Here is a 16,008-nt window from a genome sequence, read left to right on the forward strand (position 1 = left end):
GAAGGCAGGGAACTCGGAGGAGGGATGCACAGGGGCAGCTGGCGATGGAGCAAGAGGCACATGGATGGTTCGCTTGGTCAGTGCGGCCACTGGCAGAGCCCATGGCAGAGGAGGCTGGGTGGCAGGGAGACAGGGCAGTCAGGAAGCTCCTCCTCAGCCACAGCGTGGAGCTGGGACTTTCTCCTGAAGCCAAAGGGGAGACACTGGAGGGTTTGAGGGGAAGGGGCACAGACAGGTGTCTTTTGAGGAAGACCAGTCTCTGAATGGGAGTCAGGCTAGAGACAGGGAGGCCACCTGGGGCCTGTACCTGTCCCTCAAGACACATGCTGCAATTTGTACAGTTAGATCATAACTATTGCTGGTTTCCTCCCAGCTGGACCGTGTCATGAAGACAGGAACCGTACCTGTCTCGGTCTTAGTCATCTCCTCGGTGTCCGGCCAAGGGTGGTGCTCTTTGAGCACTGAGAGAATATAGAGAGCATGAACCACGTTTCTGTTCTCAGCTAACAGGCAGGGGTGCAGAGGGGCTGCTGCTGGAATCCAGGCACCACCTCGGAGTGGAGGGGTGGCTGGGAGAAGTGGGAGGGGGTGGCTGTGTCAGGGCTTCCGCCCGAGCGGATGTGGCACGGCAGAGAGACAGGGGTGACTCCTGGCTCAAGCAGTGAGGGGGCAGTGGTTTCACTTACTCTGGGGGGAAATGACGACTGTCGTTTGGAACCCTGTGAGACATCTGGTGAGGTGTGTGTGTGTCCAGATGTTACTGGAAAAACAGATCAGCAGCTCACAGGCATGCTTTGACAAAGACATAGGGTGACTTCAAAATATTTAACCACAGGTAAAGCATGGGTTCTGTTAGAATTAATGCTGGCCATGGGGCTGGAGCAGGGTCCTGGAGCCCCTTGCTGTGCCTGGGTGTTAACCTATAAGTTGCTGGACTGTGAGGTTTAAAGGTCCAAGGGAGGCACTCAGGTGGCTCAGGGCTACAGCTACTTACCAAGCAGCACATACAATTGAACACTTTTAACCTTTGGAATGGCTACACATGAACAAGCCCTGGAGCTCTTACTTTGTCCCAGGTGTTGTGCTAAGCTAAACCCTCTCCACTCATGACCTTATCTGATCCTCACAGCCACCCTGTGAGGTGTCATCACCATCATCATCATCTTAACCACCATCACCTCCAACCTACATAACATGAGCAGTGGTGGAGCTGTCTTCTCACGAGTGTGCTGATCATCTCACCTGGGAATCTTCACTGCAGCCTCTGATCATGGTGCTGGATCATCTGCAATTTAATCAACACCTTCAACAACCTGTGCACATTCCCTGTTCAAAAAGCAGGGCAACCTTGTTCCCTGAAGGTTCCCGTCACTCATGGAAGAATTCCAAAGCACTTCCCGCACGCTTTTGTAAACCTGTTCTAACCACCCCCAGCCCAACCCTGGCAGAACCAGCTGCTCCCTCCTTTGTGCCCTATTACACCTGGCTAAAGCACCTGTAATTCCGTATGACATCTACCAGTTTCCATGACTGTCACCCCCACTGGAATATAGGCCCTTGGAGGGCAAGGATCCTGTCACTTACACTTTGAATTCATTGATGCTTAGCAAACATCTGGCTATGGGCTCTAAATGCTCGTAGAATGAGCAGACACATGAACAAGACTGAATTGTGATTATTATTTGGGGTAAGACCAAGCTCCAACTGCCCCACCTTCAGGAATATGTAAATTCATAATGCATTCCTTTTATTTTCACCACTTGAATTTATATCTTATTACTTCTCTGATGTTTTCTACTCTATTAAATAAGAATCTATTAAACTACTCCACAGGCTGAGATTGTAACTGCAGAAATGATGGAAGGGCAAGAATGTGCCCAATGCAACCAACCAGCCTGAGAAGGAACTGAATTTAACTTTCTCCGTGCATAGTTTAACTACCTCCCAAAATGAGGGCAAAACTAGTTACTACAGCATACATATCAACTTTTAGACTTTAAAATACAAATACAAAGGATTTCTAACACCCACAGAGGGACGTCCTGATTGCAAACTGCCTAAGGAACATCATGCTCAGAGTCTCAAGGCCTTAGAGATGCCTCAGGGACCCAGAATGACTCATAAGAGGGCGTTCAGAGATGAGAGGCCCTGGCCCCACTCTGCTCCGAGTGGAGAGCTCCTGCTGCCTCGGCCTCTGAAACGGGGTAGCGGGTGCGCACGTCACTGTGGCCCTGCACTGGTGTTGTTAGACGTGAAGGATGCTGGCTTGGTTAAGAGAGCCTGGGTTCAAATCTCAGCCCTGCCATTTCCTAGCTAATGATCTTGCATGATGCTTCCCAGCCTCTGCCCCTTTTTAAAATGGAAAATGATAATGCCTACCTCCTGGAAATATGAGGAGGAATAAATAGAGACCCAGGAAGTGCTTAGCGCAACACTAGCATGCAGGTACTCAATATCCCTTTATTAGCTAGGAGGTAGAGGGCAACCTGGGCAGGAAAGAAAACATGCCCGGGTGTGCACTAGGGCCGAAGGTTGCTAAGATGGTCTGCGACTGGTTCTCAAACCTGGCTGCACATGAGAGTCAGCCAGGGCTCCTTTAAAATCCTAGTGCAGCCCTCTTTATACCCCCTTCACCCAATCCCCCGAGGGCAGATCCAGATGGGTGGTCGGGGCTGAGACCCTCGGCTCAAGCGGAGTCAAGCAGTGACCTATCAACAAACCTGCTAAAACAGTCAACCTACGTAGGTCCCCAGGCCCAAGAGCGAGACATTTTAGTTTCAGAATTTTTTAAAAAGTCTAAAAATGGAAAACTTACCTATCTTTCTAATCCTCAGTATTGCACATTAGTAAAATACATCATAATCACTAAATTCTCAGGAAGCAACCACTCTGGAAAAAGTCGTAACAAAGCTCAAGTGTTTATTAAGAATTAAAAATACTGTAAATAAGCCATACAGTTCATTTCACAGTAAACTAAACAAACCTTTTTTTATCTTTTTCTTTTCTTTTTTTTTTCTTTTTTGAAAGGCAAGACAGCCATTAAAGAACAGTACAGCTCGAAGGGAGAGGGAAACAGCAAACAACTACAGAAAATGCACACAGTGACAGATGGGGCCGCGCTGGCAGCGGACCTCTCCAGACATCGTGGTAAAATAGACTTGGCCCCCACTCCACGGGAGGTAGCCCAGGCCTTGTGGACAGCCCCCACAACACACTTCCCGAAAGAATCCAAGAATGCCCCTTGCAGGGATTACAAACCTATGTGTTATTTGGGGACCCTACCAAAAGGTGACACAGATCGGCCGTGAGGGGCTCTGTGGGGTGTTGTGCCTTCACATTCAGAACCGTCTGGATTCTTTGCATAGTTACCTTTGAGATCAGATGATTCAGGAAAGGAAAGAGACACCCACACCACGGGAGGCCACAGTCCAGCAGCTGCTTCTTTTTAACTAAAATGACGAGGGGCTTTGCCCCTCCCAATTCAGAGCTGATGTCTGAGTTTTCACCAGTTTAAAGTGGAAGACAAAAAGGAAGTGACCTCTCCCGAAAACTTCGGCTGGACATACAAAAAAAAGTAAAATGAATTTTCCTTAAAGACAGAGAGAAAAATGCCTCCTCCCCCCACTTTTTTCACTTGCACCCTGCCAGCCAGACAGGCTTTTCTGAGGTTAGAGTTAATCTGCTTCTGTTAATCCCGGGTGAAGCCATCACCACTCTGACACCAGAGACATCCCTACTGACCAGCTCCTCTGAGCCTTCAGGGAACCAACCAAAACCAGAAGCAGAACCCTTGAGAAACCGGTGGTGTGTGCTAATGATCGTAAATAAATTAACTGGGGAACAGAAATACAAAACCCTGTGGTGTTCCAAGTGGTGTCCACTGCTCTTTAGGAGCGGACAAGAACGTGGGGGCGGGGGGGAGGCCACGGGAGAAAACATTTTTTTGGTCATGAGAAATAGGACTTCTGATCATGCCCGGGAACACAATTCATTTAGACCTTTTCATGAATTTTTTCCACTTGCACAAACAACCTATCCAGGTCATTTCTCAGATCATCGAGCAGACCCTTGGCTGATTCCAGGTTGTTCTCGTTGGTTTCTATTTTCACTGAGTAGGCCACCAAACTGTCCACAGCAGTCCTGAGCATCTTCAAGTCCGACTCCACTTGGCTGACTGAGGATTTGAGGTGGTCTAGAGAAGAAAGTCTGTCCAGAAAGTCCTCTGGAGGCAAGCGGGCTGCCTGGGCCTGGTCCTGACCTAGCAGCGTCTGGACTTGCTCCTGAACCTTCTGCAGCGTGTCCACAGTGCTGGGGAGCTCGCCCACGCTTCTCTTCAGCTCCTCCACGTCACTGTAGAGCGAGAGCTGGGCCTCCCCCAGGCTCCTCACGGTGCTGGCCAGGCCGCCCTCGGCCGGGGCGCCCGGGCCGTCCAGGCGCTCCTGCAGGGCGCCCAGGCGCCGCTCGCACTCCCCGCTCTTGGCCAGCAGCGCGTCCAGGCGCTCGCCCTGCCGCGCGGCGGCCCCGTGCGCGGCCTGCACTCCGTCTTCCACAGCCTGCAGCCGGGCGTCCAAGCCCCGGCTCTCTTTCTGCAGCGCTTCGAGGGCCTCCGCACTCTTGAAGGGCGCGTCCCGCTCGGGCCCGTGGGACTGGGCCTTCAGCTGGCGCAGCTCCTCCGCCAGCCTGCTGAGCTCGTCGGGGAGGCGGGAGGTGGCCTCCTCCGACCGGAGGATCTTCTCGCTGAGGGCCTGCAGCGTGAGATGCTCCGAATCAGCCGCCTCCTTGAACCTCTGCTGCTCCTGTTTTAGGCTCACCAGCTCTTTGACTTCAGTGTAGACATCAGACTCCATGGTCTGGAGGGAGCTTTTCAGGGCCTCCATGTCCTTTTCTTTGGACTTCAGAGAGGTTTGTATTTCCTTCACAACTTCCTTCAAGGCTTTCAAATCCTGCTTGTACCCCTCAGAGTCTTCCAGAGAGGTGACCTTCGCCTTCACATCGTTTATTTCCTTCTGGCTCCTCTTCTGGACCTCAGTGAAGATGGCGATGTTGTCATTGATGGACTTGGTGAGCTCCATCAGCCTCTCCTCCACCGTGTTCTCGAGGGACGTGAAGTCCCGCTCCCGGGCATCCTTCACCACGTGGATCCCGTCCGAGAGGTCCTTGAGAATCTCATTCTGGAGCTTCTGCAGAACTTCACTGATCCGGTTGATCTCGCTCTCCCCCTGCTTCATGACCTTCTCTGTGAGATCTTGTTTATGTTGGAAGGTTCTCAAGAAGGATTCAAAAGTCCCCAGTGTGGCCTGCAGAGACTGCACCTGTAACCAAAGTCCAGATATTAACGCTAAGAAGAGCGGACGAGTGTTATGCAACACAACTCTATTTCCTTTTGTCTGCCCAGTTTCCAGGTCTCTCCTCTTCTAAAATGGTACCACCATTTTCCTTTGCAGAATTATCCTTCCACACAATCCATGTGGTCTGGGAGACCAACCTGAGGGCCCCTTCCAAGTGCTCCAGGGATGGTTTGTAACGCAGACCTGACCAATCAGCACTCTCCAACCATCCTGCCCCCTCAAAACTGGAGCCAGTGATTAGCTCAGGGATGGGCAGGTGACCTAAAGCAGGCCAACAAGTCAATTCCAAGCTTCTTTTAAATCTACTCGGAAAGAAAGCCTCTTTCTACTGGGGACCGCTAGCTGTAGAATGAGGGAAGCCTGCAGTTGAGCTACTCAGACTAGCACAGGAAGAATGCAGGTCTAAGAGTGAAGCCAGCACAGACGGAACGGAGCAGAAGTGAGAAACAAGATAACAAGACCAAGGTCTGAAGATACAATCTGAATTCCTGGATACAGCCATACCTGAAGGGATCTCTCCCCCCACCCTTCTTTAAGACACTCTGAGCTAAGTTTCTAGCTTTTGCAAGTGAAAGAGTTTCACAAGTTTTCATAGCAAAAAGGCTGCGGCACATGGGTAGCACTGGGCTGAGAGGCAAGAGACAAGGGCTTGGGTCTCTCTGCTCACCACTTTTAGCTGTGTGGCCCCAAATAAGTCATTGTCCTTACCTGCAAAATAGGCGTGGCGGACCAGATGATCCCTTAGCATTCTCTGGCTTAGTGAATACATTATGATCCCGCTGGCCACTATGTGTGATCATAATGTAATCATACACGTTCATTTTAAATGAATTCTACCCTAAACAAGGTCTGACCTCAGAACTACCCCAGGGAGCTGGTTTAATGTACTGAGAGGCTGACAGATGATGACTAATACCCCAGGCTTTATTCTAATTCGGTACACGGGGCCACCTAGAATACTTTCTACTTTCTTGCACGCACACAAAAAAGGAAAAAAGAACCTGAATCTATCAAGCCTCTGCCTCTAATCACCAATTCACAAAGACATACGAGAGAGAAATATGCCAGGAGGAAGCGATCAGCTAAATCCACAAAGTGGAAAATTCTACAGGACAAATAACCAGGATCTTCCACAAGTAAATGGCATTTTAAATGGCATTTTAAAAGGAAGAAAGACAGGAGACTATTACAGATTAAAAGGAATTTAAGATTTATCAATCAAATGTAATGTGCGGACTTAAATGGATCCGGATTCCAACAAGCCAACGGTAAGAGAGACATATTTTTGACAGAATCAGGGAAATATCATTATAAACTGGATATTAGAAGATAATAAACAATTATTAACTTTGTTAGGTATAATAGATGGTGTTTTGTCGAAAGACACAAGGAAAAGAGAGGGAAGAAAAGAAACTCTTAACTGTCAGAAATAAATCCTAAAAATACTTTGGGTGTGTCAGTCAGGGATTAATTTAAAAACTAGTTCCTAGTTCACTATCCGATGGGTCTGCCAGGGCAACACAGGCCCCTCAGAGGGCCTAGAACCAACTGCCAACATTTTCTGAAGCCCTGCGCCCACTTGCTTGGCTGAATCTTCTGGAAAAGGGCAGGCTAGCCTCTCTGCCCATGCTGTGGCCATTCAGAAGACCTGGGCAATTTTCTAAAACCGGGAACATCTGGAGAACAGGAGAATCCAGGTGGGCACCCAACAGGGCAGTGGAGTGGCGTGCTTCAGAATCGAGCTGCTCTGACTCCACAGAAAAAGAGGAGGGAAGAGGTGGTGATGGAATGAAACAAGAACAGAAAAAAATGGTAAGTACTGAAATTGGGATTCATTATATTAATTTATTCTTTTGTTTATGCTTTAATATTTCCATGATAAAAAGTTAAAAAATAAAATAGTGTGGGCTCTAGAACCAGACTGACTATGTTCACAGCCTCGCTTGCATACTTCCTAGCTGGGTGCTCGTGGGCAAGTTGCTTAACCTACCCTGTGCCTTGGTTTCCTCAGCTGCAGGATGGAAACAAAAATAGTACCTGACTCAGGACTGTCTTGTGAGTTAATCTATGTAAAGTGCTTAATTGTGCCTAACACATAGTGAATGATCAATAAATGGTAACTATCATCTTCATTACTGTTTAATCTTTCTTCTGAAGTAGCTCAGGAGTCTGGAGATTCCTAGACGACCCTCAGCCCAATGCCAAAGGGAAAACACTACAGGAATGGGAATGGGACACCTGGGCTCTAGTTCCAGACCCACCAATAACCAGCTCTATGAGCACAAATAAGTCACACTCACTTCCCAAGTCCCAAGTTCCTTGTCTATTAACAAACAGGTTTCTAAAGTCCCTTCTGGCTTCCATCAGTCTGTGCTTTTAAGACAAATTAGACTAAGGTTCTCAGGGACTCTAGGATATTAGACAATTTCCCTGCCCAACCAAATATAACCTGAATCATAAAGGGCACTGGAGAGAGCTCACCACTAAAACTAGGTTATGAAATTACCGTACTCGTCTGTTCTAAGCATAGCACTCAGAATAGAGGTGTGAGCAGGGGAGCACAGTACCTGCAACACGGCAGGCTTCACCAGTGTTTTCTAAATGAATGAAAGAATAAATGAATTAACAGAGCAAAGCCTAATGAAGACCGAGCTGATCCATTTCCTCTCTAATCCCTGACTGTCACCCATACCCTGGGCTGGCTCTTTACAAATGGCTGGGAAGGGGACTAGATCAGAAATCATGAATGAAACCAAACAAACCAACCCCCAACACTATGGAAAGAACAGAGAAAGTGCCCCCTACTGATGCTGTTGGTTGTTCATCTTTCCATGCAAAGCCCTTATTATAATTAATATGCAATGGATGCATCTGTTCCCCCAATACACATGGAGTGCCACTAAGTGGTGGGTGCTGGGCAAGATGTCAGAGATAAAATAACAGTAGAGACAGGATCCCTGCCCTTCAGGAACTCACAGCCTGGGGAAGGGGGATAGTGGTGAATGTCACTCAACAGAGCACTTACTGTATACAGCAATTATGCAAAGTACTTCAGAGACATCACCTCATTCCATCATAATAACCTCATGAGTGAGGGGCTCCCACTGATCTCCATTTTACAGGTGTGGAGACTGAAAAGTGGTAGAGCTGACCATCAAAATCCCAGAACATGTGACTTTGGAAACTGAGCTCGTAACTTCTTTGTGATATGCTCGGGCAGAGGTGGATTCAAGTACACTGAGTGCCTGGAGATGCTGTCTAAACCCGAAGCCCTGACTCCTGGTCCAGAGCCAAGTGGGAAAACAAAGAAATATGGCCAGAGAACTCCCTTTTCTACAAATAACAAGTGGTCTTATTAAACTGCCCTCACTAGGCCTAAGCCAACTCCTAGTTGCTTTAGGCCACCCTAGATGTGCCTGGAAAACCCAGGACCTTCAGCTCCACACTTAGGGTCTGTGTGTGACATTGAACGAGTAACAACCGCTCCAGGCTCAGCTGGCCCATCTGTGAACTAAAAATGGTACCTGCCTCAGAGGGTGACTAGGAAGCACTTATAGAATTCCTGGGCATTAATATGTGAGTACTAATTATGAATAACACTGTAGATATGATACTATGAATAATAATAGTGGATTCTCATTGTGAATAACACTCTAAATATATGTTCCTGCTGAGAACCAAACCCCAGCCCCAACCAAGCCTCATACTGAGTTATAAAAAGGGTTCAAACTTAGGTTGTCAGAGGACCCATCACTCCTCACTCAACATGAAATAACTCATTTACTGTCTACCCTGAGGTGCACAACAGAAGGGACCACACACTGGCAAAGCCTAATGCTGTTCTGGACATGCTCTGAGTTCCAAGTCAATGGAGTAAGCATAAACTGAGCACTACTATGCACCAGGCAAGGCACAGGCAAGACTACAAAATGCACAGATGAGTGGTTAAGAGTGTCCTAAGAGATAACTGCGGTCTGAATCCTAGCCCTCTCACTAGCTGTGTAACTAGTCAAAGTTACTTAGCCTCTTTGTGTCTCACTTTTCTCATCTGAAAAAGGGGGACAATAGTACAGCTGACCCTTAAACAATGTAGGAGTTAGTGGAGCCAACACCCCTGCAGTAGAAAACCCACATATACCTTTTGACTCCCCAAAACCTAACTACTAATAGCCTGTTGACGACTCAACACATATTTTGCATGTTTTATATATATATATATATATATATGTACGTATGTGTATATATATATCATAAGAAAATCATAAGGGAAATACATTTATAGTACTGTATGTATATATCAAAAAAAATCCACATATAAGTGGACCTGTGCAGTTCAAACCCATGCTGTTCAAGAGTCAACTGTACTTACCCCTTGGGGGTTGTTGTTAAAGAGGTGAGTGCACAATAAATATAATGCATTAAATAATAGCTTGATTATACTACTTAATTAAAAGAAAAGTCACTATTTAAATAGTGATCACTATCTCTTTCTTTTTTTATATCTTTATTGATTTCAGAGAGAGGGAGGGAGAGGGAGAGAAACATCAATGATGAGAGAGTCATTGATCGGCTGCCTCCTGCACGCCCCAGACCAGGGATCAAGCCCACAACCCAGGTATGTGCCCTGACCAGGAATAGTGATCACTATTTCAATAGTTTATAGACGGGTGGATTCTTAAAAATCTAGATGGACCCCTCTTCTCACTGTGTAGCCGGAAAAACTGAGCCCCAGAAAGGAATCTGTACACAGCTGTGACAGAGAAGGGGTAGGAACCAGAAAGGAAGAAATAAGAGAGACAGGAGGAAGTGAAGAGAATATACCGAGTTTCTTCAACCTAGATTCATGACCTCCCCCATTTGGGCCTCAATTTCAATCATCCCTCTCACAACTTCCCATCAGTCTACTATAGGCAGGGTAGTCACCTGCCGTCCCTCAAACATGCTGAAGATTGTCCCCTGCCTGTGTGTTCCTCATGCCTTCTCTCAACAGTTAGGGATCACCAACTAGATCTCCATGGATCCTACCTTGACCGCCGGGATACAGGCCCAGGCAAACTCCAGACTTTCTCTTCGGGGCAGTTCCCCAATTTCCCAACAGAAACCTACTTACGTGCAGCTTTGCAAATACGAGTTGCGTCTTTTCCGCTTCATACCCTCCACAGGGTCTACACGAAGCCCTATGACTATCAGACTTCAATAAATATTATGATTGATTAGTAAGTGGGTGGATGATAGGGAGGAAAATGGGAGCTTAGTGATTATACTCCAGCACTATGTCTATTTTTTAAGACTGATTTAACATTCAGGATAGGCAAAGCAGCACTGCCTACTTAATTCAAAAAGGCACCTCCCGTGGCCTGCAGCGCAGAGCGCGGGCTGACTCATTCCAGTTGCTCTGCCGGTCTTAGGGGGAATTCCTAGTCCTGCACACTCCACAAAAGTGGAGAGCAACTTGGCAGGACAGGCAGCATGCTGGGAAAGGGAGGCAGCAGTTTCAGGCTCCTGAGTGGTGGCGGGATTTTTTGTTTCAATCAGGCAACCAACTTTCATTGAGCAATGACATCAGTGGGGGACCCATGCGGAGGAATGAGACTTGGTGGAGTTGCGCCTGGTGTGGGAAATCACAGAAGGGTGGAAGCTCAGCGACTCTGTGTTAAAAGCTGGGTCCATCCACACGCCTGAAATAGGCCCCTGCGGACCCCGAACTATGCAGTGGGCTAGACACTGCCCTGCAGTTTGCCCCTCACCAGCCGGGATCTTTATCAATACACTCAAATCTCTCTCGCCCTCAGCTTTCTGTTCTGAAAAATGGAGTCAAAACTGCGGGTCTCACCTCCCTGGCAGGGTTGCTAGGAGGGTTAGCTTACTCGTGAGGACGCCTTCCACACACCACATAGGTGGTGTTAGTCACCAACACGACCTGCTATTCTTGGCCTTCCTCTCCCTTAAAGCTGCTTCAAAGGCCCACATGGGCACACCGGTCCAGGAAAGGACACGGCGGCCCAAAGGTGCGTAATACTGCATCTGAACTTCGCAAACGAGGAAGACTACCAGGGTTCCCTTCCCCAGGCTCCGGGTGTCCATCAAGGACTGGCTCAGATGTCTCCCCCTGGGAGCGCCGAGGTGCTCGCGGCCTTGCCGGCGGCTCCCAGGGATGCGCGGGCTCCCCTTCCAACCTCCTTTCCGGGCCACTCCGCCCGCCCGGCGGCTCCTCGTCCGAAAAGAACGGGCTCCCCGAGCCCGCCCGCTTCCTGCCAGGTCACCGCTAATGTCCTGTGGCAGGCCCTGGGCCCACGGGCGCGGCGATGCGCCCCTCGGGGCCGAAGCCTCCGCGGCCATTAACAAAGGGGGTCTGGGGACCGCCTGGGAGCCAGGGGGCCGGAGGGGGGCGGCTCCGGCCAGGGGCCTGGGCAGGGCGAGGGGCCCGCGGCGGGGGCGGGGGTACCCACCTTCTGCTCGACGCCCTGCAAGCCCTGCCCCAGCTCCTCCCGCTGCCGGTAGAAGTCCTGGTGGCTGCGCCGGACCTGCTGGACCTCCTCCAGGACGTGGTGGACATACCAGCCCGAGAAGGCGGCCGCCGCCACCAGGGCGAGGTAGAAGAGAAAGTTGAGCGCGCGGCCGAGCCGGCGCGGGCAGGACGCCGAGGGCGAGGCGGCGGCGGCCGAGGAGGACTTGCCGCCGCGGTGGCCGCCCCGGCCGTGCGCCTGGTTCTGCGGCGGCGGCGGGTGCTGCTGCGGGTGCGGCGCGGGCGGCGGCGGCTGCTGCGGCGCCGGCGGCGGCTTCTTCGCCACGTCATCCGCGCCGCCCGACGGGTGGGCGCCCTTCTCCGAGGGGCTCGCGGCGCCGTGGCCGCCCTTGGAGCCCCTTTGTTTGGCCGAGGGCATGGCGGGCGCGGCGGCGGCGAGGCCGCGGGCTGCGAGGCGGGCGAGCGGGACGCGCGGCCCGGGAAACTTCCTGGGCTCCCCCGGGGCTGGGAGAGTGGCACGCGGGCGCTGCCGGCGTCGGAGCGGCCGGGAGAGAGGGCGGGCGGGCGGGCGGCGAGGCCGGAGGCCGGGAGGGAGGAAGGAGGAGGGGGCCTGACTCCGCCGCCGCGGCGCCGACCCCGCCTCCCGGGAAGGAAGGCCGGGAGCTCGAGCGGGGAGCGCCTGCCACGCACGCGGGGCCGCGCGCGGCCCCTCCCCCTGCCGCCGCGACCCCGGGGGGCGGGCCGGGGGCGGGGGGCCCGGCGGCTCTGTGGGGACGGGGCGGGGCCGGGCGGGTCTCCGAGGGCCGGGTGGGGCTGAGGGTGGGGATGGGGGCGGCCTTGGGTGGGTGGGGGCCGAGCGGAGTCTACGGGGGCCGGGGGGTGGGGGGGCCGAGCGGGGACCACGGGGGCCGGGGGGGGGGGCCGAGCGGAGACCACGGGGGGTGGGGGGAGGTCGAGCGGGGACCACGGGGCGTGGGGGGGGTCGAGCGGGGACCACGGGGGCCGGGGGAGGGGGGGGCCGAGCGGGGACCACGGGGGCCGGGGGATGGGGGGGCCGAGCGGGGACCACGGGGGCCGGGGGATGGGGCGGCCGAGCGGGGACCACGGGGGCCGGGGGATGGGGCGGCCGAGCGGGGACCACGGGGGGTGGGGGGGCCGAGCGGGGACCACGGGGGCCGGGGGATGGGGGGGCCGAGCGGGGACCGCGGGGCCGGGGCTGGCGGCTGAAGTGGCGGCGGTGGGGAGGGCGGCCGGGCGGGGTCTACGGAGCGGGGGACGCGCCGCGAGGCGGCCCGAGGGAGGGGGCGAAGGACTGGGTGGGCCGGGGCGAGACTGGCGACTGAGCTGGGGCCACGAGCGCCTCGGGGATAGGCGGCCGAGGTGAGGGGGTGGGGGTGGCCTGGCCGGCCGGAGGGAGGAGAGCCGGGGATGGCCGGGTGCTGCGGGCCAAGTGCGAGCCCCCCCTTCCTTCTCGACCTCTGGGGAGCGAGGACGAGAAGGAGCCCTGCGCTGGGAGTGGGCGCAAGGGGGCGAGGACAGACCCCCGTTCCTTCCCGCGGGGAGCCGGGCACCCCGCCCCTTCCCTCCCCAGCCGTCCTCGGCCGCCGCGGGCCGGCCCGTCTCTCTCATTGGGTTTGAAGGCGGAGGCCCAAAGCGCTGTCGGTAAAACCCAGCCCGCGCCAAGGCACGACCGGGACAGCACGGGCTCCCGGGCTGTGGGAAGCCTGCTCGTGGAAACACACGTACTGGGCGTCCCCGTAGCCCAGTCAGCCCCGTGGCAACGCTCTTTCCTTTTTCCCTGAAGCCCGGTCATGCGTTTTGTCTTTGGGGGTCCCGCAGTCTGTCCACAGCCCCGACTGGGGGCAGGTTCCGTGCCCTGCGGTGGGAAACCAGCAGCGGATCGCGGCAGGGAGGAGGGTAGGGTCGTCGCCCCCACTTTGACAGGAGAATATATAATAATGCCAAGATCGTGCGTAGCAGCATGCATGTGTTCTTAAAACCTCACAAAAACCTTGTACGGCCGGAATTATTTTACCCATTTTATAGGAAGGAAACCGAGGCTGAACCTCCACCCCCAAATGACTGGTTCAAGGTCACATTCAGCCACCTGCTTCTTCCAGAGTCTGTGCTGCTTAATCATTTCAAAGTGGGAAGGAAATGGGGCCCTATGGAAATGAAGCAACTTGCCCACTCTCACTAAGGTTAGTTGCTGCTGGGGCAGGGACTGACCCCGCTCCACTGCTTTCCTCCTGAATCTGGTGTGTGGTGTGTGCCTGGCACGGAGCTGCAGGAGCACTGTTTCTTCTGCCTGTTCTCTCAATTCTGTTTTTAGAAAACATTCCCTGTCCGTAAGGCCTAGCTTACATACCACCTCTTTCTTGTAACACCACCTGATACCTCTCATGGGACTTAGAGACAGCAAATAATTGAATATATATATCCGATATAGCAAACCTTTGTTTAGGTCCCACTATGTGCCAGACAGATGTCTGCAAACAATTAGTCTCCCCTCCTTGAGGAGAGGAAGCAGCCATTGCTCATACTTCTTTTTGTATCTCACCTTGTAAGGTGCTTTTAAAAACCTCTAGTGAATGAATGAATACATGTGTCTGCCCTCAACGGGCCTGCATTACATTTGGAGAAATGTGCAGAAACATTTTGAGGCTAAATTATATAGTTGAGAAGATAAATGTAAAGGGAACTTGGAAAGCAAACCACTGGCTGTACATGGGGAAGTCTTCTCAGGCAGAATGGTCTTGAGCAAAACCTTGAAGGATGGATTTGCATAGGAAGAGAGCAGAGAGGATATTTCTGTGGCGGAAATGGGGTGAGCCCAGGCCACCTGCGTGATATGAAGGGTGTGTGCTATGATAGAGGGAAGAAAGAGATGAGCTGGGTGGAGCGGGTCCAGATTGCAGAGGTCTGTAGGAGCCAGCCAGGCAGGCAGAAGAGTCACTACTAGTGTGGGAGGCCGGAGTAAATTATAGTAGGTTCTACAGATATAATCATTTGCTTCTAGTTCAACCGGGCACACAACTCTGAACTTGGGGATGGGGTGCAGCAAAGGAAAACAGAACACTAACTCATCAGCAGGTGCTAGAAAAACCTTGTTTAAAAACTTCAGCTAAGTTCAGACTGTGTTTAGGATCTCTAGCACACAAAAAAGCTACCACCCTCCTTCAAGCAGTCATCCGTGTTAGGGCAGAGACAGGGATAACTTGCAAAACAGCTTTGTTAGCCTTAGCTCTGCCACCAAACTAACCGTGACCTTGAAACATGTAATTAACCTCCCCTCTGGATTCCAAAGTCACCCCTTCTGCCTCTCTAAAGACCTTTCTTACCATCACTCTGTTTCTTAGAGAAAATAGTTGGCTGATTGTTATCAGAAATAATATTTAAATATTTTTAGGTTGATTTAGACTGTAGGACAGATATAAAAATGGGAGGTTTTTCAGCCTTCTGACTCTACTGCGCCCTGGAAGAACAGAGAGGAGGAGGGAACTGTTACTGTTTTCAGTATTTCTCCTCCCTCCATTGCCTCTGGGGGGTAGTGAGTATAGTGGTCAAGACGCAGGGTCTGGACTAGACTGACTTGGGTTCAGAGTCAGCTCCGTGACAGACTGGGGGCCGCAACCTCTCTGAGCCCCTGTATCTTCGTCAGTGTGATGGGGGTAAGAAGAACCACTTCGCTGGGTTGCTGTGAGGATTAAACGAGAGACACCACTCAGCAAGGCTCAGTGAGTAAAGGGGAGCTAACACAATTGGCAGAACTGTCGAGGGGAAGCATAGTGGCACAGACTTTCTGTGTCTAGGCCTCAATGATTTTCTTTCATCATTATTTCTTGGAGCTTCCAGCACCATATGTGGCCTGTAGACCACAGGCTCTGGTGTGTTTAACTCGAGAAAGCAGGCAGTGTTTTCCACTGAAGCGCGGCTCCACTGCGGTGTTTGGCTGCACCCAGAGGAGGAGGTTGGTAAGTAGTCATGAGAGTGCATCTTCTAGGGCAGGAAGGCACCGGCGGGTCTTCAGGGAGCTTTCCGTTCCCCTGCCCCACCTTCTGAGCCAGTGCAGCAAGCGTTTTAGATGGTTTCCCTTTTCCCTCTAGATTCCTTCTCTATCCTCCTTCTTCCTTCCTCAAGTGTGTTAGATGGTCCACCAGCTTGTGCAAAGCCTCTTCAGAACACCGTTGAACT

At 52.1% G+C, this 16,008-nt stretch overlaps 1 protein-coding gene across 1 annotated transcript; it reads right to left on the minus strand.

Moving 5' to 3' along the window:
* Window positions 1–3,683: 3,683 nt before the first annotated feature.
* Window positions 3,684–12,247, minus strand: CKAP4 (cytoskeleton associated protein 4). Its single transcript, XM_087814873.1, has 2 exons — window positions 11,798–12,247; window positions 3,684–5,312 (listed from the first exon to the last, which is right to left on the minus strand). The coding sequence occupies exons 1-2, from the start codon at window positions 12,230–12,232 to the stop codon at window positions 3,993–3,995; spliced, it is 1,755 nt and encodes a 584-aa protein (XP_087670999.1). The 5' UTR covers window positions 12,233–12,247; the 3' UTR covers window positions 3,684–3,992.
* Between the last annotated feature and the right edge of the window lie 3,761 nt (window positions 12,248–16,008).

The sequence above is a fragment of the Miniopterus natalensis genome, chromosome 2 (genome assembly GCF_054644295.1).
Source record: "Miniopterus natalensis isolate mMinNat1 chromosome 2, mMinNat1.hap1, whole genome shotgun sequence".
Lineage (NCBI taxonomy): Eukaryota > Metazoa > Chordata > Mammalia > Chiroptera > Miniopteridae > Miniopterus > Miniopterus natalensis.

Bases quoted from the DNA above. Each gene is read 5' to 3' on its own strand.
- CKAP4 (XM_087814873.1), bottom strand. From the start codon at position 12,232: ATGCCCTCGGCCAAACAAAGGGGCTCCAAGGGCGGCCACGGCGCCGCG. The intron at 5,313-11,797 runs GTGGGTACCCCC...CTTTGGTTACAG, and splicing joins TGCAGGGCGTCGAGCAGAAG to GTGCAGTCTCTGCAGGCCAC.